The sequence below is a fragment of the Oncorhynchus kisutch genome, unplaced genomic scaffold (assembly GCF_002021735.2).
Source record: "Oncorhynchus kisutch isolate 150728-3 unplaced genomic scaffold, Okis_V2 scaffold1443, whole genome shotgun sequence".
Lineage (NCBI taxonomy): Eukaryota > Metazoa > Chordata > Actinopteri > Salmoniformes > Salmonidae > Oncorhynchus > Oncorhynchus kisutch.
This window is the reverse complement of record NW_022263388.1, coordinates 23,982-40,932: the sequence shown is the minus strand read 5'-3', so window position 1 is coordinate 40,932 and position 16,951 is coordinate 23,982. Positions and strand designations below refer to the sequence as shown.

Here is a 16,951-nt window from a genome sequence, read left to right as displayed (position 1 = left end):
GGCCCTAACAGCTTTATGTAGGACCCCTGAAAGCATTATGTAGACCCTAACACCTTTATGTAGGCCCTGACAGCTTTATGTAGGCCCTGACAGCTTTATGTAGGCCCTGACAGCTTTATGTAGGCTGTAACAGTTTATGTAGGCCCTGACAGCTTTATGTAGGTCCTGACAGCTTTATGTAGGTCCTAACAGCTTTATGTAGGTCCTAATAGCTTTATGTAGGCCCTAACAGCTTTATGTAAGCCCTAACAGCTTTATGTAGGTCCTAACAGCTTTATGTAGGTCCTAACAGCTGTATCTAGGCCCTGGCAGCTTTATGTAGGCCCTGACAGCTTTATGTAGGCCCTAACAGCTTTATGTAGGCCCTGACAGCTTAATGTAGGCCCTAACAGCTTTTTGTAGCACCTAACAGCTTTATGTAGGCCCTAACAGCTTTATGTAGGCCCTGACAGCTTTATGTAGACCCTAACAGCTTTATGTAGGCCCTAACAGCTTTATGTAGGCCCTAACAGCTTTATGTAGGCCCTAACAGCTTTATGTAGGCCCTGACTGCTTTATGTAGGCCCTAACAGCTTTATGTAGACCCTAACAGCTTTATGTAGGCCCTAACAGCTTTATGTAGGCCCTAACAGCTTTATGTAGGCCCTAACAGCTTTATGTAGGCCCTGACTGCTTTATGTAGGCCCTAACAGCTTTATGTAGGCCCTGACAGCTTTATGTAGGCCCTAACAGCTTTATGTAGGCCCTAACAGCTTTATGTAGGCCCCTGACAGCTTTATGTAGGCCCTAACAGCTTTATGTAGGCCCTATCAGCTTTATGTAGGCCCTAACAGCTTTATGTAGGCCCTAACAGCTTTATGTAGGACACCTGACAGCTTTATGTAGGCCCTGACAGCTTTATGTAGGCCCTATCAGCTTTATGTAGGCCCTGACAGGTTTATGTAGGCCCTAACAGCTTTGTGTAAGCCCTGAAAGCTTTATGTAGGCCCTGACAGCTTTATGTAGGCCCTGACAGCTTTATGTAGGCCCTGACAGCTTTATGTAGGCCCTAACAGCTTTATGTAGGCCCTGACAGCTTTATGTAGGACCTAACAGCTTTATGTAGGCCCTGACAGCTTTATGTAGGCCCTAACAGGTTTATGTGGGCCCTGACCAGGTGAATCCAGCTTTCACCTGGATTCACCTGGTCATTCTGCTTCAGCTTTCACCTGGATTCACCTGGTCATTCTGTTTCCGCTTTCACCTGGATTCACTTGCTCAGTCTGTGTCAGGGAAAATGCAGGTGTTCCTAATGTTTTGAACACACACTGTATATTGTAATGCTATATATATATATTTACAAGTGTATATATTGTAATGCAGCATATCTTGAGGAGTATATATTGTATTGTAGTATATTGCAGAGTTTATATTGAGGAGTATATATTTGAAGAGTATATACTTAACATTTATTGAGTATATTTTGAGTTGTATATATTGTAATTGAGTATATATTGAATATATATTCAGGAGTATATATTTGATGAGTATATATTGTGATTGAGTATATATTAACTATATATCTGTCACGTTCTGACCTTTATTTCCTTTGTTTTGTCATTATTTAGTTTGGTCAGGGCGTGAGTTGGGGTGGCCAGTCTATGTTTGTTTTTCTAAGATTTTGGGGATTTCTATGTTTCGGCCTAGTATGGTTCTCAATCAGAGGCAGGTGTCATTAGTTGTCTCTGATTGAGAATCATACTTAGGTAGCCTGGGTTTCACTGTTTGTTTGTGGGTGATTGTCTATGTTAGTTGCTTGTGTCAGCACAGTTCTCATTATAGCTACACGGTCGTTATTTCGTTTATTGTTTTGTGTAGTTTGTATTCAGTGTTCAGTGCTTTCTTTTATTAAAAAATCATCATGAACACATACCACGTTGCATTTTGGTCCGCTTCATACGACGACCGTGACAATATCCAGGAGTATATATTGTAATTGAGTATATAGTGAATATATATTCAGGAGTATATATTGCAGTGTAGTATATATTGACTATATATCCAGGAGTATATATTTTAATTGAGTATATATTGACTATATATCCAGGAGTATATATTGTAATTGAGTATATATTGAAAATATATTCAGGAGTATATATTGACTATATATTATTGAGTATATATTGTAATTGAGTATATATTGAATATATATTCAGGAGTATATATTGCAGTGTAGTATATATTGAATATATATTCAGGAGTACATATTGCAGTGTAGTATATATTGACTATATATCCAGGAGTATATATTGTAATTGAGTATATATTGACTATATATCCAGGAGTATATATTGTAATTGAGTATATATTGAATATATATTCAGGAGTATATATTGCAGTGTAGTATATATTGACTATATATTATTGAGTATATATTGTAATTGAGTATATATTGAATATATATTCAGGAGTATATATTGCAGTGTAGAATATATTGAATATATATTCAGGAGTATATATTGCAGTGTAGTATATATTGAATATATATTCAGGAGTATATTGCAGTGTAGTATATATTGAATATATATTCAGGAGTATATTTGCAGTGTAGTATATATTGAGTATATATCCATGAGTATATATTGAGTATATATTGTAGTGTAGTATATATTGAGTATATATTCAGGAGTATATATTGCAGTGTAGTATATATTGACTAAATATCCAGGAGTATATATTGCAGTGTAGTATATATTGAGTATATATTCAGGAGTATATATTGCAGTGTAGTATATATTGACTAAATATCCAGGAGTATATATTGCAGTGTAGTATATATTGAGTATATATTCAGGAGTATATATAGGAGTGTAGTATATATTGAGTATATATTCAGGAGTATATATTGCAGTGTAGAATATATTGAGTAAATGTCCAGGAGTATATATTGAGTATATATTGCAGTGTGGTATATATTGAGTATATATTCAGGAGTATATATTGAGTATATATTCAGGAGTATATATTGAGTATATAATGCAGTGTAGTTTATATTGAGTATATATTCAGGAGTATATATTGCAGTGTAGTATATATTGAGTATATATTCAGGAGTATATATTGCAGTGTAGTATATATTGAGTATATATTCAGGAGTATATATTGCAGTGTAGTATATATTGAGTATATATTCAGGAGTATATATTGCAGTGTAGTATATATTGAGTGCATTCGGAAAGTATTCGGACCCATTGACTTTTTCCACACTTTGTTACATTACAGATTAAATTTTAAAACAATCCTCAGCAACACAATGTTACATTACAGTCTCATTCCAAAATGTCAGCAACCTACACACAGTACCCACAAAGTGAAAACAGGCTTTTACAATATTTGGTTGTTGTTGAAAAAACAGAAATACCTTATTTACATAAGTATTCATCATAATAACTGTCATTCCTCATCATAATAACTGTCATAGCTCAGCATAATAACTGTCATTTCTCATCATAATAACTGTCAAACCTCATAATAATAACTGTCATTTCTCATCATAATAACTGTCAAACCTCATCATAATAACTGTCATAGCTCATCATAATAACTGTCATACCTCATCATAATAACTGTCAAACCTCATCATAATAACTGTCATTTCTCATCATAATAACTGTCATTTCTCATCATAATAACTGTCATTTCTCATCATAATAACTGTCAAACCTCATAATAATAACTGTCATTTCTCATCATAATAACTGTCAAACCTCATCATAATAACTGTCATAGCTCATCATAATAACTGTCAAACCTCATCATAATAACTGTCATAGCTCATCATAACTGTCATAGCTCATCATAATAACTGTCATTTCTCATCATAATAACTGTCATAGCTCATCATAATAACTGTCATTTCTCATCATAATAACTGTCAAACCTCATCATAATAACTGTCATAGCTCATCATAATAACTGTCAAACCTCATCATAATAACTGTCATTTCTCATCATAATAACTGTCATACCTCATCATAATAACTGTCATAGCTCATCATAATAACTGTCAAACCTCATCATAATAACTGTCATAGCTCATCATAATAACTGTCATACCTCATAATAACTGTCATACCTCATCATAATAACTGTTATACCTCATCATAATAACTGTCAAACCTCATCCTAATAGCTGTCATAGCTCATCATAATAACTGTCATAGCTCATCATAATAACTGTCAAACCTCATAATAACTGTCATACCTCATCATAATAACTGTCATTTCTCATCATAATAACTGTCAAACCTCATCATAATAACTGTCATAGCTCATCATAATAACTGTCAAACCTCATAATAACTGTCATACCTCATCATAATAACGGTCATTTCTCATCATAATAACTGTCAAACCTCATCATAATAACTGTCATAGCTCATCATAATAACTGTCATACCTCTCATCATAATAACTGTCATACCTCATCATAATAACTGTCATACCTCATCATAATAACTGTCAAACCTCATAATAACTGTCATACCTCATCATAATAACTGTCATACCTCATCATAATAACTGCCATACCTCATCATAATAACTGTCATAGCTCATCATAATAACTGTCATACCTCATAATAACTGTCATACCTCATCATAATAACTGTCATACCTCATAATAACTGTCATACCTCATCATAATAACTGTCATACCTCATAATAACTGTCAAACCTCATCATAATAACTGTCATAGCTCATCATAATAACTGTCATACCTCATAATAACTGTCATAGCTCATCATAATAACTGTCATAGCTCATCATAATAACTGTCATAGCTCATCATAATAACTGTCAAACCTCATCATAATAACTGTCATATTTAAATAACTATTCAGATCCTTTGCTGTGAGACTCTCAGGTGCATCCTGTTTCTACAACTTGATTACAGTCCACCTGTGGTAAAGTCAATTTACCTGTCTATATACAGTGGGGCAAAAAAGTATTTAGTCAGCCACCAATTGTGCAACTTCTCCCACTTAAAAAGATGAGAGGCCTGTAATTTTCATCATAGGTACACTTCAACTATGACAGACAAAATGAGGGAAAAAAATCCAGAAAATCACATTGTAGGATTTGTTATGAATTTATTTGCAAATTATGGTGGAAAATAAGTATAGCCTGCGTCTGTAATGGGTCTGCAGTCAAACGACCACCCCTCATCACTGTCAAGCGCTCCCTAAAACACTTCAGCGAGCAGGGCCTTTCTAATCGGCCAGGGTATCCTGGAAGGATAATGACCTCATTCCAACAGTAGCATTGAATAGGCCCCGCGATATGCAACTGTTCAGGGAACTTAGCAACCAATATACCCAGGCAGTTAGGTAGGCAAAGGCTAGCTTTTTCAAACAGAAATTTGCATCCTGTAGCACAAACTCGAAAAAGTTCTGGGACACTGTAAAGTCCATGGAGAATAAGAGGACCTCCTCCCAGCTGCCCACTGCACTGAGGATAGGAAACACTGTCACCACTGATAAATCCATGATAATTTAGAATATCAATAAGCATTTTTCTACAGCTGGCCATGCTTTTCACCGCTACCATGGTCAACAGTTCCGCACCCCCCACAGCATCTTGCCCAAGCCTCCCCATTTCTCCTTCACCCAAATCCAGATTGCTGATGTTCTGAAAGAGCTGCAAAATCTGGACCCCTACAAATCAGCTGGGCTAGACAATCTGGACCCTCTCTTTCGAAAATTATCCGCCACAATTGTTGCAACCCCCATTACTAGCCTGTTCAACCTCTCTTTTATATAGTCTGAGATCCCCAAAGATTGGAAAGCTGCCGCAGTCATCCCCCTCTTCAAAGGGGGAGACACTCTAGACCCAAACTGTTACAGATCCATATCCATCCTACCCTGCCTTTCTAAGGTCTCCGAAAGCAAAGTTATCATACATATCACAGACCATTTCGAATCCCACCGTACCTTCTCCGCTATGCAATCTGGTTTCAGAGTTGGTCATGGGTGCACCTCATTCACACTCAAGGTCCTAACCGATATCATAACCGCCATCGATAAAAGACAATACTGTGCAGCTGTCTTCATCAACCTGGTCAAGGCTTTCGACTCTGTCAATCACCGCATTCTTATCGGCAGACTCAACAGCCTTGGTTGACTCAAATGACTGCCTCACCTGGTTCACTAACTACTTCTCAGATAGAGTTCAGTATGTCAAATCGGAGGGCCTGTTGTCTAGACCTCTGTCAGTCTCTAGGGGTGCCACAGGGTTAAATTCTCGGGCCGACTCTTCTCTATATACATCAATGATGTTGCTCTTGCTGCTGGTGATTCTCTGATCCACCTCTATGCAGACAACACCATTCTGTATACTTCTTGCACTTCTTTGGACACCGTGTTACCTAACTTCCAGACGAGCTTCAATGCCATACAAATCTCCTTCCGTGCCCTCCAACTACTCTTAAATCCAAGTAAAACTAAATGCATGCTCTTCAACTGATTGCTGCCCACACCTGAACGCCCGTCTAGCATCGCTCTGTACGGTTCTGACCTAGAAAATGTGAACAACTGCAAATACCTAGGTGTCTGGTTAGGGTGTAAACTCTCCTTCCAGACTCATATTAAGCATCTCCAATCCAAAATTAAATCTAGAATCGGCTTCCTATTTCGCAACAAAGCATCCTTCACTCATGCTGCCAAACAAACCCTCGTAAAATTGACTATCCTGCCGATCCTTGACTTCAGCGATGTCATTTACAAAACAGTCTCTAACACTCTACTCAGCAAATTGGATGCAGTCTATCACAGTGCTATCCGTTTTGTCACCAATGCCCCATATACTACCCACCATTGCGACCTGCATGCTCTCGTTGGCTGGCCCTCGCTTCATTTTCGTCGCCAAACCCACTGGCTCCAGGTCATCTATACGTTTTTGCTAGGTAAAGCCCCGCCTTATCTCAGCTCACTGGTCACCATAGCAACACCCACCCATTGCACGCGCTCCAGCAGGAATATTTCACTGGTCACCCCCAAAGCCAATTCCTCATTTGGCCGCCTTTCCTTCCAGTTCTCTGCTGCCAATGACTGGAATGAATTGCAAAAATCTTTAAAAAACAAAAATCTCCACTAAAGCTGGAGACCCATATCTCCCTCACTAACTTTAAGCATCAGCTGCCAGAGCAGCTTATAGATCATTGAACCTGTACATAGCCCATCTGTAAATAGCCCACCCAACTACCTCATCCCCATATTGTTATTTTATTTTTTGCTCCTTTGTACCCCAGTATCTCTACTTGCACAATCATCTTCTGCACATCTATCACTCCAGTGTTTAATTGCTAAATTGTAATTATTTCGCCACTTTGGCCAATTTATTGCCTTACCTCCTCACATTTCCAATTTTTTCTTATAAATGCGCAAAAATGTTTAAAAACCTGTTTCTGCCTTTTTATTATGGCGTATTGTTTGTAGATTGATGAGGAAAAAAACTGTTGAATCAATTTCAGAATAAGGCTCTAACCTAACAAAATGTGGAAAAAGGCAAGGGGTCTGACTACTTTCCAAAGGCACTGTACATTGTAATGTCGTATATTGGGGAGTATATATTTAAGCAATAAGGCCCAAGGAGGTGTGGTATATGGCCAATATACCACAGCTAAGGGATGTTCTTATGAGAAACACGGAGTGCCTGGACACAGCCCTTAGCCGTGTTATATTGGCCATATTTGACATGTATAATGAGGTGTATATATTGTAATATAATTTATTCGGGAGGTTGTATTGGAGAGTATATATTGTAATGTAGTATATTGAGGAATATATATTTTTAATGTAGTATATTGAGGAGTATAAATTGCAATGGAGTATATTGAAGGGTATATATTGTAATGTAGTATATTGAGGAGTATATATTGTAATGTAATATATTGAGGAATATATATTGTAATGTAGTATATTGAGAAGTATATATTGTGTTGTAGTATATTGAGGATTATACATTGTCATGTAGTATATATTGTAATGTAAAATTTCCTGAGTACCTCTTCTTGGTCTCCTGGGGAACGATGGCTTTGGCCAGCATGTTCTTATACAGCTCAGACTTCAGATACCTGGGGTAGGAGTCCTAGAAGTCAGAGGTTAGAGGTTAGATACCTAGGGTAGGAGTCCTAGAGGTTAGATTCCTGGGGTAGGAGTCCTAGAGGTTAGAGGTTAGATTCCTGGGGTAGGAGTACTAGAGGTTAGAGGTCAGATACCTGGGGTAGGAGTACTAGAGAGGTTACGGTTTACAGTTCAGGGGTTAGAGGTCAGGGTTCAGGTGTTTGAGGTCATGGGTTACCTTCTTCATGAGGAAGTAGATGTGCATCTGGGCGTCGTCCATAATGAAGCGATGAGGTCGTTTGATTCCCTCCAGTGTTCTCTCCATGGTCTTACTATCGATGTTCACCCAGCGAGCTGCCCCAGGGGCCAGAAAGTTCCTACACACACACACAGATCATAATACCACATACCCAGATCACAGTACCACATCACTCAGTCATAATACCACATCACTAAGTCATGGTAACACATCACTCAGTACCACATCACTAAGTACCACATCACTCAGTCATAATACCACATCACTCAGTACCACATCACTCAGTACCACATGACTCTGTCATAATACCACATCACTCAGTCATAATACCACATCACCCAGTACCACATCACTCAGTACTACATCACTCAGTCATAGTACCACATCACTCAGTACCACATCACTCAGTCATGGTACCACATCACTCAGTCATAATACCACATCACTCAGTCATAATATCACATCACTCAGCACCATATCACTCAGTACCACATCACTCAGTCATAGTACCACATCACTCAGTACCACATCACTCAGTAATAATACCACATCACTCAGTACCACATCACTCAGTACCACATTGCTCAGTACCACATCACTCAGTCATAATACCACATCACTCAGTCGTAATACCACATCACTCAGTCATAATAACACATCACTCAGTACCACATCACTCAATACCACATCACTCAGTACCATATCACTCAGTACCACATCACTCAGTCATAGTATCACATCACTCAGTACCACATCACTCAGTAATAATACCACATCACTCAGTACCACATCACTCAGTCATAATACCACATCACTCAGTACCACATCACTCAGTCATAATACCACATCACTCAGTACCACATCACTCAGCACCACATCACTCAGTACGTCGATCTTTCCTCAACAAAGCAGCTATCAGTCAAATCACTGCAAGTTAGAAAATTGTGTTAGTTTTACTCCATGGGTAGACCTGTTTGTGCTTGTCTGTGTGTCTGTGTGTGTGTGTGCGTTTGTGTGTGTGTGTGCGTGTGTGCGTGTGCGTGTGTGTGTGTGTGTGTGTGTGTGTGTGTGTGTGTGTGTGTGTGTGTGTGTGTGTGTGTGTGTGTGCGTGCGTGCGTGTCCGTGTGTGTGCGTGTGTGTGTGTGTGTCTGTGTGTGTCTGTGTGTGTGTGTGTAAACCTACTTGTAAACCTCCTCTACTTTCAGGATGATCTTGGAGCTCTCTCCATGCCTCAGGTCCTCACAGGCCACCCAAAAACACAGGTTCTCCGCTGAAACATACACACACACACACACACACACACACACACACACACACGTGACTAGAGAACTAACCTAGAGATCACTAACCTCCGTTTGGATGAAGATATCTTCCTGACATCAGAACAGAGATCACTAACTTCCGTTTGGATGAAGATATCTTCCTGACATCAGAACAGAGATCACTAACCTCCGTTTGGATGAAGATATCTTCCTGACATCAGAACAGAGATCACTAACTTCCGTTTGGATGAAGATATCTTCCTGACATCAGAACAGAGATCACTAACTTCCGTTTGGATGAAGATATCTTCCTGACATCAGAACAGAGATCACTAACCTCCGTTTGGATAAAGATATCTTCCTGACATCAGAACAGAGATCACTAACTTCCGTTTGGATGAAGATATCTTCCTGACATCAGAACAGAGATCACTAACTTCCGTTTGGATGAAGATATCTTCCTGACATCAGAACAAAGATCGCTAACCTCCGTTTGGATGAAGATATCTTCCTGACATCAGAACAGAGTTCACTAACCTCAGTTTGGATGAAGATATCTTCCTGACATCAGAACAAAGATCGCTAACCTCCGTTTGGATGAAGATATCTTCCTGACATCATAACAGAGTTCACTAACCTCAGTTTGGATGAAGATATCTTCCTGACATCAGAACAGAGTTCACTAACCTCCGTTTGGATGAAGAGATGAAGAACTGGAATATCAATATTGACTGGAATCTGGCTGAACAGAGATAATATACATCCGGCTGGTTTCTATCAGCAGGACAGAACGGCAGTCAGCTCAACGGAGGAGGTGTGTGTGTGTGTTTGTGGTGTGTGTGTTGTGTGTGTGTGGTGTTTCACCACTGAATTCTTTCTCCAGGTAGATCATAAACTCTCGTCTTCCCATCGAGTCGTTCAGAAGTTCCATGAAGCTGAAACTCCAGCGCTCCACTCTCAACCTGGTTGGAATGCCCACCCTGCACACACACACACACACACACACACACACACACACACACACACACACACACACACACACACACACACACACACACGCCAACACACACACACACCGCACATGCCAACACACACACGCCAACACAGACACACACACGCCAACACATGCACTCAAACACACCACACACACACAACACATGCACGCATAAACACACATGTTTTAAGTGTTAGTTGTGTCTGTGTAGGTTTTTGTGTGTGTGTCTGTTTATGTGTCTGTGTTGGTGTGTGTGTGTGTCTGTTGGTGTGTGTGTGTGTTTGTGCGTGTGTGTTACGGTGTGTGTGTGGGTTAGTGTGGTTTACGGTTAGCGTGTGTGTTTGTTTGTTGGCGTGTGTGTGTCTGTGTTGGCGTGTGTGGTGTGTGTGTGTGTTGGCGTGTGTGTGTCTGTGTTGGCGTGTGTGTGTGTTTGTGTCCGTGTTGGCGTTTGTGGTGTGTGTGTGTGCTTGTGTTGGCATATGTGTGTCTGTGTTGGCGTGTGTGTGTTGGCGTGTGCGGCGTGTGTGTGTGTGTTTGTGTGTTGGTGAGTGTGTGTGTGTGTGTGTGTTGGCGTGTGTGTGTGTGTGTTGGAGTGTGTTTGTGTGTTGGTGAGTGTGTGTGTGTGTGTGTTTGTGTGTGTGTGTGTGTGTGTGTGTGTGTGTGTGTGTGTGTGTGTGTGTGTGTGTGTGTGTGTGTTGGCATGTGTGGTGTGGTGTGTGTGTGTGTTTACATGTCAGTGTTGATGGTCCAGTGTGAGGTGTCGTCAGAGATCCAGGGGTTGCTAGGGAGACAGCCTGACATGATGGGGTCATGGTGGAGGTACTGCTCACTGTACTTCATGAAGCTACACACACACACACACATACAGACACACACACACACACACACACCCCGTTATCATCAATCTGCCTGAGGAGACATCCATTAGAGGCTCATAGAGACATAGAGAGAGAGAGTGTGTGTGAGAATGTGTGTATGAGTGTGTGTTTACATGTGTGTGTGAGAAGGTGTGTCTGTGTGTGTATTTGTGAGTGTGTGTGAGAATGTGTGTCTGTGTGTATATGTGTGTGTGAGAATGTGTGCATGAGTGTGTGTTTATATGTGTGTTTGAGTATGTGTGTGTGTGTCTGTGTGTGTGAGAATGTGTGTATGAGTGTGTTTATATGTGTGCGTCTGTGTGTGTGAGAATGTGTGTATTTGTGAGTGTGTGTATATGTGTGTGTGAGTGTGTGTGTATGAGTGTGTGTTTATATGTGTGTGTGAGTGTGTTTATATTCTTGTGTTTATGTGTGTGTGAGTGCTACCAGCATTAGTGCTACCAGCATTAGACAGTCTAATTCTCAAACTGAATGGTTAAGGTTAGGTATTAAGATTAGGTATTAACTGACTGGTTAAGGTTAGGTATTAACTGACTGGTTAAGGTTAGGTATTAACTGAATGGTTAAGGTTAGATATTAAGGTTAGGTATTAACTGAATGGTTAAGGTTAGGAATTAACTGAATGGTTAAGGTACGATATTAAGGTTAGGTATTAACTGAATGGTTAAGGTTAGGTATTAACTGAATGGTTAAGCCTTGGTATTAAGGTTAGGTATTAACTGAATGGTTAAGGTTAGGTATTAAGGTTAGGGATTAATTGAATGGTTACGGTTATGTATTAACTGAATGGTTAAGGTTAGGTATTAACTGAATGGTTAAGGTTAGGTATTAACTGAATGGTTAAGGTTAGGTATTAACTGAATGGTTAAGATGAGGTATTAATAGAATGGTTAAGGTTAGCTATTAACTGAATGGTTAAGGTTAGGTATTAAGGTTAAGTATTAACTGAATGGTTACGGTTAAGTATTAACTGAATGGTTAAGGTTATGTATTAACTGAATGGTTAAGGTTAAGTATTAACTGAATGGTTAAGGTTAGGTATTAACTGAATGGTTAAGTTTAGGTATTAACTTAATGGTTAAGGTTAGGCATTAACTGAATGGTTAAGGTTAGTTATTAACTGAATGGTTAAGGCTAGGTATTAAGGTTAGGTATTAACTGAATGGTTAAGGTTAGGTATTAACTGAATGGTTAAGGTTAGGTATTAACTGAATGGTTAAGGTTAGGTATTAACTGAATTGTTAAGGTTAGGTATTAACTGAATGTTAAGGTCAGGTATTAAGGTTAGGTATTAACTGACTGGTTACGGTTAGGTATTAACTGAATGGTTAAGGTTAGGTATTAAGGTCAGGTATTAACTGAATGGTTAAGGTCAGGTATTAAGGTTAGGTATTAACTGACTGGTTAATGTTAGGTATGAACTGAATGGTTAAGGTTAGGTATTAAGGTTTGGGATAGCACATCACTCTGTCTTTAAACTAAAATATCAAAAACAACTTTCTATTGCTGGATTTGAGCTTGCAATATTTGGAATCAGAGGCAAATGCTTATGTCTACCATTCCCATCCCAACACCCAAACCTACTTGAAGGTAACAGAATGGTTAAGGTTAGGTATTAACAAGGGTTAGGGTTAGAATCCAGACAGAAAATATTTACACAAGAAGCAATCTAATATCACACAGTCAAAACTCTCCGTCGTTTAGTTAAATCCTATTATCATTGGGTTTACTTGATAGCTACCTACACAAATAGCTAGCTAGAACAAAGTGTTAATAAGATAAATTCATTTAAAAAGATTAAAAGCAATATAAATAAGTTATCCAGTAGGCATCTACTGAGGGAGCTAAGATCCACCATCCCCGTCCCAACACCCTAGAAACACCCAAACCTACTTGAAGGTAACAGCCCTCCTAGTGGCCGGTTTCACGTCATCCCCCAACATCCTCTGACATGGATGGACGTCAAATACTAACTTGTATCACGGGTGACCAAGCTGTGTTTTTGGGTTAGGGTTAGGGTTAGGGTTAGGGTTGATGCTTATGTCTACCATTCCCATCCCAACACCCAAACCTACTTGAAGGTAACAGCCCCCCTAGTGGCCGGTTTCACGTCATCCCCCAACATCCTCTGACATGGATGGACGTCCAATACTAACTTGTATCACGGGTGACCAAGCTGTGTTTTTGGGTTAGGGTTAGGGTTAGGGTTAGGGTTGATGCTTATGTCTACCATTCCCATCCCAACACCCAAACCTACTTGAAGGTAACAGCCCCCCTAGTGGCCGGTTTCACGTCATCCCCCAACATCCTCTGACATGGATGGACGTCCAATACTAACTTGTATCACGGGTGACCAAGCTGTGTTTTTGGGTTAGGGTTAGGGTTAGGGTTAGGGTTGATGCTTATGTCTACCATTCCCATCCCAACACCCAAACCTACTTGAAGGTAACAGCCCCCCTAGTGGCCAGTTTCACGTCATCCCCAACATCCTCTGACATGGATGGACGTCCAATACTAACTTGTATCACGGGGGACCAAGCTGTGTTTTTGGGTTAGGGTTAGGGTTAGGGTTAGGGTTAGGGTTGATGCTTATGTCTACCATTCCCATCCCAACACCCAAACCTACTTGAAGGTAACAGCCCCCCTAGTGGCCGGTTTCACGTCATCCCCCAACATCCTCTGACATGGATGGACGTCCAATACTAACTTGTATCACGGGGGACCAAGATGTGTTTTTGGAACATACCTCTCAAGACAGATGGAGGACTTGACACGGTTTCTCCCCAGAGCTCTTCTACTGTGTTCAATCTGTAACCATCAAACACACAAACACACACACACATACACAAACACGGTCAGAAGAATGTTTGTTTGTTATACCGGTATTAGAAACAGTATTTGTTATGTTGAGATGTTTACCTCTCTCCTGTAGTGGTCAGCGTTCTGGTCTGGAGAGAGGAGGAGGAGGAGTAAGTGGTAGGAGGAGGAGGAGACAGTGAGAGGAGGAGGAGACAGTGAGAGGAGGAGGATGAGACAGTGAGAGGAGGAGGAGACAGGGGGAGGAGGAAGAGACAGTGAGAGGACGAGGAGGAGAAAGTGAAATGAGGAAGAGGAGACATTTAGAGGTGAGAGGAGACAGTGAGGAGGGGGAGGAGGGAGAGGAGGAGGAGGGGGAGAGAGTCTAGTGAGTAGTCATAATAAACACATTGGGGTTGTCATTTGTAAATGCAGTCAGTGTTAGTCATTATTGTAACTATAGTTGGTGTTACTATGGTGACGACAGACAGTGTAAGTTAGTATGGTGACCGGGTGTTTGTTCTCTGTTAGGAACACTTACTATGGACCTCGCGTGCAGCACCAGAGAGACGATAGTGAGAGATATAAAAGAGAAGGAGAGAGACATAGAGAGATGGAGAGAGAGAAGGGGCGAGAGGAGAGATGAGATAGAGACATGAAGAGATAGAGAGAGAGGGGAAAAGAGGAGATAGAGACATGGAGAGATGAGGAGATAGAGACATGGAGAGATAGAGAGGGGGAAAGTGGAGAGAGGAGATAGAGACATAGAGAGGGGGAAAGAGGAGAGAGGAGATAGAGACATGGAGAGAGGAGAGGGGGAAAGAAAGATGGAGAGAGATAGAGGAAAGAGGAGATGGAGACATGGAGAGATAGAGAGGGGGAAAGAGGAGAGAGGAGATAGAGACATGGAGAGATAGAGAGGGGGAAAGAAAGATGGAGAGAGATAGAGGAAAGAGGAGATGGAGACATGGAGAGATAGAGAGGGGGAAAGAGGAGAGAGGAGATAGAGACATGAAGAGATAGAGAGGGGGAAAGAGGAGAGAGGAGATAGAGACATGGAGAGACAGAGAGGGGGAAAGAGGAGAGAGGAGATAGAGACATGGAGAGAGGAGATAGAGACATGGAGAGATAGAGAGGGGGAAAGAGGAGAGAGGAGATAGAGACATGGAGAGAGGAGATAGAGACATGGAGAGATAGAGAGAGAGAGGGGGAAAGAGGAGAGAGAAAAGGGGAGTGAGGAGAGAGGAGATAGAGACATGGAGAGAGGAGATAGACATGGAGAGATAGAGAGGGGGAACGAGGAGAGAGGAGATAGAGACATGGAGAGACAGAGAGGGGAAAGAGAAGAGAGGAGATAGAGACATGGAGAGATAGAGAGAGAGAGGGGGAAAGAGGAGAGAGAAAAGGGGAGTGAGGAGAGAGGAGATAGAGACATGGAGAGAGGAGATAGAGACATGGAGAGATAGAGAGGGGGAACGAGGAGAGAGGAGATAGAGACATGGAGAGACAGATAGGGGGAAAGAGGAGAGAGGAGATAGAGACATGGAGAGATAGAGAGGGGGAAAGAAAGATGGAAAGAGGAGATAGAGACATGGAGAGATAGAGAGAGAGGGGGAAAGAGGAGAGAGAAAGGGGGAGTGAGGAGAGAGGAGATAAAGACATGGAGAGATAGAGAGGGGGAAAGTGGAGAGAGGAGATAGAGACATGGAGAGACAGAGAGCGGGAAAGAGGAGAGAGGAGATAGAGACATGGAGAGAGGAGATAGAGACATGGAGAGATAGAGAGGGGGAAAGAGGAGAGAGGAGATAGAGAGGAGAGACATGGAGAGATAGAGAGGGGGAAAGAGGAGAGAGGAGAGCGATATGGAAAGAGGAGAGAGAAAAGAGGAGAGAGGAGAGAGGAGATGGAGAGATAGAGAGAGGGAAAGAGGAGAAGATAGAGACATGGAGAGATAGAGAGGGGGAAAGAAAGATGGAGAGAGAGAGAGGAGATAGAGAGACATGGAGAGATAGAGATGGAGAAAGAAAGATGGAGAGAGGGAGAGAGAGAGATACATGGAGAGAGGAGAAAGAGAAATAGAGAGAGAAAACAAAAGAGAAAGTGAGAGAGAAGGACAGAGAGAAGGAGATAATTTAGTTTTATTACTGAGCAACATGTTTCAGGTCTGAGTGGTTATTGAGATCTGTGGTCAGAGTTACAGGTTACTGACCAGTGCGACTCGGGAGCTGGGGACGTTGCATCTCTCAGGTCCCAGATCCAACACGTCAAATGCCCCCGGCTGCAACACACACACACTTTATTTTAATTATTTTTATTTCACCTTTATTTAACCAGGTAGGCCAGTTGAGAAGAAGTTCTCATTCATAACTGCGACCTGGCCAAAATAAAGCAAAGCAGTGCGAGAGAGGGTCCAGATTGTCCAGCTGATTTGTAGGGGTCCAGATTGTCAAGCTGATTTGTAGGGTCCAGATCGTCCAGCTGATTTGTAGGGGTCCAGATTGTCCAGCCCAGCTGATTTGTAGGGGTCCAGATTGTCCAGCTGATTTGTAAGGGTCCAGATTGTCCAGCTGATTTGTAGGGGTCCAGATTGTCCAGCTGATTTGTAGGGGTCCAGATTGTCCAGCTGATTTGTAAGGGTCCAGATTGTCCAGCTGATTTGTTG

At 41.1% G+C, this 16,951-nt stretch overlaps 1 protein-coding gene across 1 annotated transcript in view; it reads right to left on the bottom strand.

Annotated features, from left to right (window-relative positions):
* The window catches only part of LOC116366324 (regulator of G-protein signaling 11-like), a gene marked incomplete at its 5' end in the record, with an annotated part of 30,895 nt that extends 14,328 nt beyond the window's left edge, over positions 1-16,567 (bottom strand). The window contains 8 exons of the mRNA XM_031818509.1: positions 8,043-8,125; positions 8,339-8,477; positions 9,542-9,629; positions 10,486-10,601; positions 11,346-11,459; positions 14,240-14,301; positions 14,413-14,436; positions 16,499-16,567. Coding sequence (XP_031674369.1) covers positions 8,043-8,125; positions 8,339-8,477; positions 9,542-9,629; positions 10,486-10,601; positions 11,346-11,459; positions 14,240-14,301; positions 14,413-14,436; positions 16,499-16,567 — 695 coding nt within the window. The remainder of the gene's footprint in view (positions 1-8,042; positions 8,126-8,338; positions 8,478-9,541; positions 9,630-10,485; positions 10,602-11,345; positions 11,460-14,239; positions 14,302-14,412; positions 14,437-16,498) is intronic.
* Between the last annotated feature and the right edge of the window lie 384 nt (positions 16,568-16,951).